Source organism: Momordica charantia (assembly GCF_013281855.1).
Source record: "Momordica charantia cultivar OHB3-1 chromosome 7 unlocalized genomic scaffold, Mcharantia_2.0 BLBB01000007.1, whole genome shotgun sequence".
NCBI classification, from domain to species: Eukaryota; Viridiplantae; Streptophyta; class Magnoliopsida; order Cucurbitales; family Cucurbitaceae; genus Momordica; species Momordica charantia.
This window is the reverse complement of record NW_028275165.1, coordinates 18,606,260-18,616,025: the sequence shown is the minus strand read 5'-3', so window position 1 is coordinate 18,616,025 and position 9,766 is coordinate 18,606,260. Positions and strand designations below refer to the sequence as shown.

At 29.6% G+C, this 9,766-nt stretch overlaps 1 protein-coding gene across 1 annotated transcript; it reads left to right on the top strand.

The window, feature by feature from the left end:
* Window positions 1–4,321: 4,321 nt before the first annotated feature.
* LOC111009798 (quillaic acid 3-O-glycosyltransferase CSL1-like) lies at window positions 4,322–9,462 on the top strand. Its single transcript, XM_088126226.1, has 8 exons — window positions 4,322–4,947; window positions 5,044–5,136; window positions 7,287–7,406; window positions 7,497–7,709; window positions 7,803–7,902; window positions 7,988–8,145; window positions 8,449–8,796; window positions 8,879–9,462. Exons 1-8 carry the CDS (start codon window positions 4,354–4,356, stop codon window positions 9,350–9,352), a joined length of 2,100 nt encoding a protein of 699 aa, XP_087982352.1. The 5' UTR covers window positions 4,322–4,353; the 3' UTR covers window positions 9,353–9,462.
* Window positions 9,463–9,766: the final 304 nt, after the last annotated feature.

Sequence of the window (9,766 nt, the reverse complement as noted above, 5' to 3'; positions counted from 1 at the left end):
AATATTTTTAAAAAATTAAAAGATTTTTTTTATATAGTTAGTTTTAGTTTTAGTTTGCTTTCTCTTTTTTGAAGGGGTATAATTAGGTTTCGTTAACGTACTTGTGTCTCAGTTTACATAATCACAAATTTATTACATTATATCTAAAAATGATATACAAATATAATTAAATAATTCTTGATCACTTTCTGAATCACATTTTTTAGAATCAACTTTAAAATGATTTTTCAAAAAACGATTAAAAATCCAATTGGATCGCTTCAAAAGTGATTTTTATTTGTTACCAACAAATTAGATTAATAGAAAAAAAAAGTTTAACCCTCTAAAATCATTTAGTAAGTTAAATCAAATACATTCTATGTACCTACGGCCTGACGAAAGTATGATATGATTGATCCACATGTACAAATTAAACTATAAATTATATTGTTAATTCAACTTTAAATTAGTTCAATTTTTCAATTCAGTCTCTTGCAAATAAGAATAAATCACTCGTTAATTTTTTTTTTCTTACAAATCGTTACTGATTTTAAAGTATATAAATTAAATTTTTACTCCTAAAAGTTCAGGTCTTCAATCGTTATTTAAATTGGTAGGGATCGAATTTTAACTTTTGGTCGTGGATGGTTGAAATGCTTTTGTTGTAAAAAACATGGATTGAAATGGGCGCCCACGTGTCTTCTCTTACACAAGTTTTATTTATTATTATTATAATTATTTTGGTAATTTTGGTACACAAGTTGTAGTAGCAAACACGTGACTTCATTACTGCAATTATTAGGCTGTTTCTCCTCATTTTAATTAAATATCTATTGGCGCTAAACCCTTAGAATGGTATATAATATTTTTTTATACTTTTAAATCATTATATATATATATTTTTAAAAATTTGTAATAAGTCAGTTAATTTTCAAAACTCTGTTTAGCTAGTCTTAATATTTAAAAAATTTATGATAAATCTTTGAATTTTGAATTTTATATTTAATAGGTCCATTTTATTAATTCTATCTTTTTAATACATACACCACAATGTTTAAACCTATTCAATATTAATTCGTCGTGTAAACTTTAAATAATATAGTAAGTATTATAGCGACGGAATCAAATGTAGAGATTTATCGAACACAAAATTGAAAGTTAAAAGATGGGTTGATTAAAAAAAAGATTGTGTGAATATTAATATATATACATTTTTTCATTTTGAAATATATGTTAGAAAGATGGTTCACATAAAAAATTAAAAAAATCTTCTTTATAAAATTAAAGCACCCATGATGTTCTGAGATTTCTGTAAAATAGTGGATTTCAATTAAAATATCTTTTCAAAACTTAACCACTCGATTAAATATATACTAATCAAGTTTTAAATACTTATAATTTTAAATACTAAGAACACAACTCGCCTATTTTTAACCTCCTGATTACAAAAGTATCTAAAATTTTAAATACTTATAATTTTGTCAATAAAGGGATCCCTTTAAGAAGAATTACAAACATAAATCATCAATTTAAATATGGTGATATATTTTTAATAAATAAAAAGAAAAAGAAATATATAGATTTTTTTAGTGTAATATTTCGGTACTGTTAATGTTAAATCATTCCTCAATGATATTGTTTTGTAGACAATTTATAGTGTTATGAATGATAGTATATCTTGAGTATATGCTACGTATGCTTTGTAATAAAAGGTATATATTATATAACATAATAGTTTATTATATACCAATTAGAGGTATGTATTTATAATCTATTGAACAGAGTATATATTTATTATAGCGTAGATTGGATTAAAACATATATATTGTATAATTGTCGCTGGAAAACTAATGGTCATTGGAAAATTGAAATAACATGTCGGAAATATTAATGGGTCATCGGGAAAGAGATTTAAGCCGTCGGAAAAATTAATGGATCGTTGGAAGAGAGATGGGTTGTCGAAAAACTAAAAAGAGCCCCCGAAACAATGAAATAAAGTCACTGAAATGATTGAAGATGGGAAGGAAAACGCCACCGAAATGATTGAAGAATTGGTCGTCTTGAAGGAATATACCGTCGGAACTTCACAAATCTTGCTTGAACATAGAGAATTCGTGACATATCATCCATTAGCATGATTTTAAATATTCGTCGACATGTTGACATTTTCATCGACATATTCATGTTTTCATGGATTCGACATCGATATGAAGGGTAAATCGACATTTTCATTATAGTATAAAAAAATCGACAAAATATGAAAATACTAAATGGCACTAATATATACATTTTGTCAAAAAAAAAAAAGTCACTAATATATATATATATATATATAATATTAATATTAATTATTTTAAATTTATTTTGAAATAAAAAAATATTTATTTGTTAATTTAAATATTTTTACGATTTTTTAATTTCTCTAATTTTTACAGAAATATCTATCGACATCGACATTTTATCGATATTTCCATGAAATTGAGACATCGACATCAACATTTAAAACCTTGCCTGTAAGTGAAATTTGAAAATAAATTTTGATAACAAAAATCCAAAATAATAAGAATATAATAATAAAATTAAATATATTTTCTATATTTGTTAAATACTTTATAAAAATAAAAATTTCATAATAATCACAAAAGTGAGTATTAAACGATGATTAATTCATTTTAAAAAAATATTTAGAAAATATAATAAATTAGTTAAGGATAGTTTGGGGACAAAAAATTTTAATTCAAATTTCAAAATCTATATTTTTAAATATTGAAAATCATGAATATTTATGAAATATCATATATTAAATGACCTTTTTTTATACTATATATTAAATGACCTACTAGAAACAATTTCTAAAGTGAATATCAATACAAAATGTGAAAACATATACACCTCCTAGAAAAAATCTTTATGCAACTTGAACATATATAATTCAAAATATAAACAATAATCTCTAATCTTTTAAGTAAAATATATACCATAGTCTCTAATATTTTTGACATTTCTCATTTCTATTCTTAAAATTTTAAAATTTTCAATTTTACTGTTTTAAAAATTATAAATTAGATTATTTGATGAAATTTGTTATAATAGGTAAGTAAAAGTTGATGAATTATTAAAATATTATTGTATTAATATTATTTAACACATGGACACGCGAATGATCAGCAGTTGAGACATAAGTTTTTTGTAACAAAAGTTAAAAAAAATATATTCTTTTTTCAAATGACCTAATTATAAAATTATAATACATAAATTTGAGAAACTTAATTAAAATGGAAGATCGAAAGGCGAATTGAGAGTCACATGAAAAGATTAGAGATAAAATTTGGTATATTGTTGCTGCTTTATTAATTTTTATTTTCAAATAAAACAAAATAAAGACCTCTGTTTTTGCCTCAAAAAAGGAAAAAAACAAAAAGACTATTCTGTTTTTTTTAAATAATAATAAAAATAAAGACTATTCATCGCCAAATAAATGCTTATTGCTGTCACGTTTTAAATGTGCGTATCAGAAGAACAAAGAAAATGTCTAAATTGCCCATGACAAAGACCACTACCCGTACTCCTACGAAATATGTTAAATATAATCGGCATCCTTTTTAAGTAATAATTAGACTCAAGGAAATCCAATAATAATAATAAAAGTAAAAAAGTACATAAAAAGAAAGAAAAAATCAATAAAATATAAATCAAAACTTTAATAAAAGTAAAAAATTGAAATTAAGATTATAAATTTATAACTCACATTGTAATAAAATACATCAACCAATTTAACCGGTTAAAAATTTGAGATATTTATATTAAATAATATAAAAATAATATATATGGTAAATGTAGTAATATAATTAAAATTAAATTCAGTAAAAAAAAAGTCAACTTATACATATAGTGTCATAAAAATGAAAGGTTGTGATAATTTTAAAATAAATATTTAAAAACAGTGCTATGGAATAAAAATTATAAAAAATTATCAGTACTAGCTCCAGGAGAAAGAAACAAACTAAAATTATTGTTCACAATAAATTTATTTACCTTTAAATAATTTACTACAAATATAGATGTCGATTTAAAATATTAAGATCTTAATTTCAAATTAATATTAATGTCAATAGATAATTTTAACTAATATTAATATTAGTGATGTTTTGTTTTATTTTTATATTTTATTAATATATATATTTTTTCTGCAAATACCCAATGAATGTCGATTTGTTGATGTCAAGTCTGATATTGGAAATGTGGATTGATATTTAATAAATAAATAGAATTTACTTTAGGGGAAAAAAAAATAAAGAAGCTGAAATTTGAGATTTTATTAGCTATTTATTTGCTTCCTGGTGACTGTGAACCAGAGAGCTCGAAGAAGCAAAAATGGCGTTCTTCTCCCTCCATACCCGCACAGTCCACCAATGGACAATGGTTTTCAACCGGCTTCACATGCTCCTCCACTTCACCGCCGTTCTCTCCCTCCTCTACTACCGGACCGCCGCTCTTCTCCGCCGCAAAGCCGTCGCCAATCCCCTGCCTTGGGCACTCGTCACCGTCGCCGAACTTCTCTTCGCCTTCGTCTGGCTCCTAACGCAGTCGTTCCGATGGCGGCCGGTGTCCCGCTCCGTCTCGCCGGAGAATCTTCCGGGCAAAGAGGAGTTTCCCGGCGTCGACGTGTTCGTCTGCACGGCGGATCCGGCGAAAGAGCCGACGGTGGAGGTGATGAACACGGTTCTGTCGTCTCTGGCTCTGGACTACCCGCCGGAGAAGCTCGCCGTGTATCTCTCCGACGACGGCGGGTCTCCGGTTACTCTGTACGCCGTGAAACAAGCCGGTGATTTCGCGAAGGCGTGGGTCCCTTTCTGTAAAGAATACGGAATTAACTCGAGATGTCCTGAAGTTTACTTCTCGGCGCTGGCCGACGACGAGCGGATCTTTCGAGACGACAAATTCGTAGCAGAGGAGAAAGAAATTAAGGTCCCACGATTCGTTTTTCATCTCCATTCTGTAAATTTTCAATTTAGGGTTTATCGGATCTGATTGATTCTTAATTAATCTTCGATTTCATTACAGAACAAATACGAAGCGATGAAGAAAGATTTGGAAAGATTTGGAATGGAGAACGACAACAATCGCGTCGTCAAGGACCGATCCGCTCGCGTGGAGGTACGGATTCTGCCACAAGAATTAGAAAAAATATTTATGTGCTCACTAATCTATTAATTGTTTTAAAAAAAATTTGCCAACCCTAACATAGCTGAATAACTTAACTAAAAAAACATGTGATTTCGAGTCTCATTCTACTAAAAGAAATCTATTAACAATTTACGAATAAAAAAGATAAGTATTTAAAAAGAAATATTCCTTTATGTATTTCAAAGAAATTAAGAAATCTTAAACTTCGTGGTCATCACGAACATAGAAGCTGATCCATCTTTCCGTAAAATATATTCTCCACTGAAAATTGGTAGATTTAGATTCCAAATGTAAAAATTATTGAGTAATAATTATTAGATTCATATTTGAGAATTTTCTGGGTAATAATTATTAGGTATATATTAGATGAGATAAATTATCTCTTATTAGTTGTTTCGTACAAATCATTTATACAAGCCTTATTAAAAATTTGATAGTTATTTAATTTTTTTTTTTAAAAAATAATCTATCTTCGCTCCTTTCAACATTTATTTCATCTACTTAAAATATAAGAATGGTCGATTTCTATTTACCAATATTATCCTCTGGGCACATCAAACCCAACCTATAATTTAATCCAGAAAAATGAAAATTTTTTACTGATAAATTTACATAATTCGAGAACTTTTGGTCTGCAACTACTTATTATAAAATAATTCTAAAGATTTTCTTTGAGGTAAAATAAAATATTTTATTGAGCGTTGTGAATAAGTATTAGGCTTTTTCGATATAATAACTATTTACCAACCATCTGATGTTGCATATCATATCATGTATTTTTATTTTACTCAAAAGACATATATTTTTCTACAAAGAAGTTGAAGATTAGATGGGGAGGTTTCAATTCTCATGTTGAATAAATAAATAAACAGATTATATTATATTAAAGTAGGGTTTAATTTGAAAATAATATAATAAGGCTCGAGTAACGAGAAATTGATCAAATAGCTGCATTTACAAATTTGACAGTGGAATCGGCACCATGATTCCCACCAGTAAAAAGGTCCAATAAGGACAAGGGTTCCACATGCATGCTTTTTATTAGTACGAAATGAAATTTCATAATTTTATTTTAAAGTATAAAAATTTAAAAATTGATTAAATAATTAAAATTTGTAATATAATTTGACCTTTTTTGTATCTCATATTTACCTCACTAATTTTTTAACATGATTAAATAATAAAAATAAAATTGAATTAAGAGGAAAAAAAGAAAAAAAAGGAGAAATTGGAGTCGCTGGTCTGGGAGGAAGAGAATGAGACGTCGAGGGAGAAATTTTTATCTTTAGGACAAAATAATCTTCAAAATAATTTAAATTGAAAAGGTAAAATAGGAAGAAAAAGTTTATCCTATGACCCCTTTTATATTAGATATAATGAAAAAAATAGTTATTTAAGAAAATTAGGTGGATAGTAAATCTTTTGAAATTATCAATTTTATTCTAAGTTGTATTAAATATTTTTATTTAGATCCTTTCAAAATTTGTTGACAAAAAGTCAAATATGTCAATCAAAGAATTATTTTAATAACATATTTAAATGCGTGCTCATGTCACCTTCTAGATACATAAATTTATCAATAAAATCAAATCATTATAGGTGTAGTATATTATATGCATCTAAATATTTTAATAAAACAATCCCTCTCATTAACAAATTTCTTTATGGAAGACTTTAACTGAGCCATTTTAATAGATTGTCTTTTAATAGATGTATTATACCTTCAAAGTTTATCAATTTATTAGAAAAAAAGTTAAAAGTTAAGAAATGTATTTCTTTAACAAGCGAATATGGAAAGTTCATGTGGTCATCTACGACTGTCCTCCGAATTAGTCGAACTATACGTAATTTAATTATTTTCTGATCTAAATGAAAATATTTCTGAACAGTCTCTTAATCATTTCTCCCATATTTACTTTAAACTTTTTTTATTCTTTCTCTCTTTTTTTTTTAGAAATATTCTTTCTCTTTGATAATAGTCATTTTAATTTTTAACGATAAAAATCAAAAAATAACCCAAATATTAGAAAATAATTTATGCTAATTTTAATAACTGAAAAAAAGACGTTTTTTTAAAAATAATAGTAATAATAAAGACGAATTTTGTATTGCCACTGTAGATCATACTCGACGGAAAACACGACGGAGAAGGGTTCCGGCAGCCGTTGCTCGTCTATGTCTCCCGAGAGAGAAGACCATCGGTTCCTCACAGGTACAAAGCCGGCAACGTCAACACCCTCGTGAGTTCCTCCTCTTCCCGCTGTCACTCTGTATAATTTGGTTCCTTTATCCTCGCGCCGAAATTGAATCCCTAATTGTTGCGATTTCAGGTTCGCGTCTCCGGATTGATCAGCAATAACCCCATTTTACTGGTTTTGGATTGCGATATGCACTGCAATGACCCAACATCAGTTAAACAAGCGATGTGCTTCTATCTCGAATCCACTGTTTCGAGCTCTCTCGGATTTGTCCAGTTCCCCCAAGTTTTCTACAATATTAGCAAGAATGATATCTATGATAACCAAGCCAGACCTGCTTTCAAGGTAAATTGATATGTTTATCTATTTGCTTTTAGTGGAGGTTTTTGCAGATTAGGTGTTTGTCATAATGCCATGTTTGTGGATTTTTGTTTTTAGACTAAGTGGTGTGGAATGGATGGGTTAAGAGGGCCAGTGATGTCCGGTACTGGATATTTCTTGAGGAGGAAAGCGTTGTTTGGGAGTCCTAATCAAGAAGGTAAATCTGGGAAGATCTCTCTGTTTTGATTTAAATCATACTGCTTCTGTTTCTAATGCACCTTGCTCTATTTTGTAAATTCCAGAGAAGTTTGACCTGGAGCCAGGAAAAGTTTTTGGTCGATCCCAAAAGTTTGTTGATTCGATGGAGGTGAAAAAGGAATATCCAACTGATGAGATATTGAATGAAGCCGTGGCATTGGCGTCCTGTTCTTATGAGGACAAGACAGAATGGGGCAAAAAGGCAAGTTATCTTTTCAAGTATGTTCAAACAGTTAGTATAAAAGATTAAACATGCTTCAGTTTTTTAGTCTAGTTGTTAGTTTAACATGGTATTGGGATGAAATATGTTTGAATTCTTGATCATCACTTATTAAGTCTTATGTTTGATTTTCCAACCTACAAGTGAGAAAAGGATGTGTATTAAAGATTATAGATACCATAACTTGTTATCTTTAAGCAAATCTTGCTGTAGTTTAAGTATTCAACTTGAGTTATTTCTAAATGGTGATGCTGAAACTTGAGTTACATTCTTTGGATGGTTCAGATTGGATTCTCATACGATTGTTTATTGGAGAGCACGTTCACTGGGTACCTGCTGCAATGCAGAGGATGGACTTCTGTTTATCTATACCCGAAGCGACCATGCTTCCTTGGTTGCAGCCCTGTCGACATGAAAGACGCCATGGTTCAGATGCTAAAATGGAGCTCTGAGTTGTTTCAAGTCGCTTTCTCTAAGTTTAGTCCTCTCACATACGGCGTCTCGAGGATGTCCATTCTCCAAAGCATGTCCTACGCCTACTTCACATTCTCTTCTTTGCTTTCAGTTGCATTTGTCTTGTATGGAGTGATTCCTCAGTGGGGCTTCTTGAAAGGCATCCCTTTGTATCCCAAGGTAAAGAAAATCTCTCAACTTTGAACATAAACTAAAAATCTTTCTGTGTGCGTTTTTACATCAGACTGTTCTGAATTTGCAGCCTTCAGATCCATGGTTTGCTGTGTTTGTCGCCATATTCGTTTCTTCCCTTGTCCAACACCTGATCGAGGTCCTCTCGAGCGATGGCAACTTGAAGACATGGTGGAACGAGCTGCGAATCTGGGTAGTGAAGTCAGTTTCTGCCTGCTTGTTTGGGCTCGTAGACGCCATGATGAAGATAACAGGAATGAAGAAGATGGACTTGAACTTGACAAACAAGGCAATAGACAAAGAGAAGATGGACAAATACGAGAAGGGGAAGTTTGATTTGCAGGGAGCTGCAGTGCTGATGGCTCCTCTGTTTGTAATGGCTGTGTGGAATATGATTTGCTTTGTGGGTGGGATGAGGAAGATGGTGAAGGAGAGGAATTTTGAGGACATGTTTGGACAAATGTTTCTTCTATCCTTTGTTCTGGTTCTGCACTATCCTGTCCTTGAAGGTGTTGTAAAAAGGAAAGGAAAATCACACCAATGAGCTCTCTTGCACCATCTCCTCATGTCTTCTTAGCTTAGCCGGGCTGCTAAATTTTTTGTTTTAATAGGGAATGAACAACACATCGTTGAATAAAGTTTGCTATTTGTGTATTTTATCTATTAATCTGCACCACTTAATGAGTTGTTTTTCTATATGTATATATTTTCACTTGTATTTTTTTATATTAAATCCACAATTTATTTAGCTATTATAAGCTTACCTTTTTAATCAAAAATCGAAATGGTTATCAAATAGACTCTAGACATTAATCGAAATGGTTATCAAATAGACTCTAGTGTTTAGTGTTAATTGCATTGATCTTTCATTTTAATTTTAGTTATCTAATTTACATTTAAACTATTTATACATAATGCTATTAATTATTTAAAATGTACAATGTATTTATAACATTTT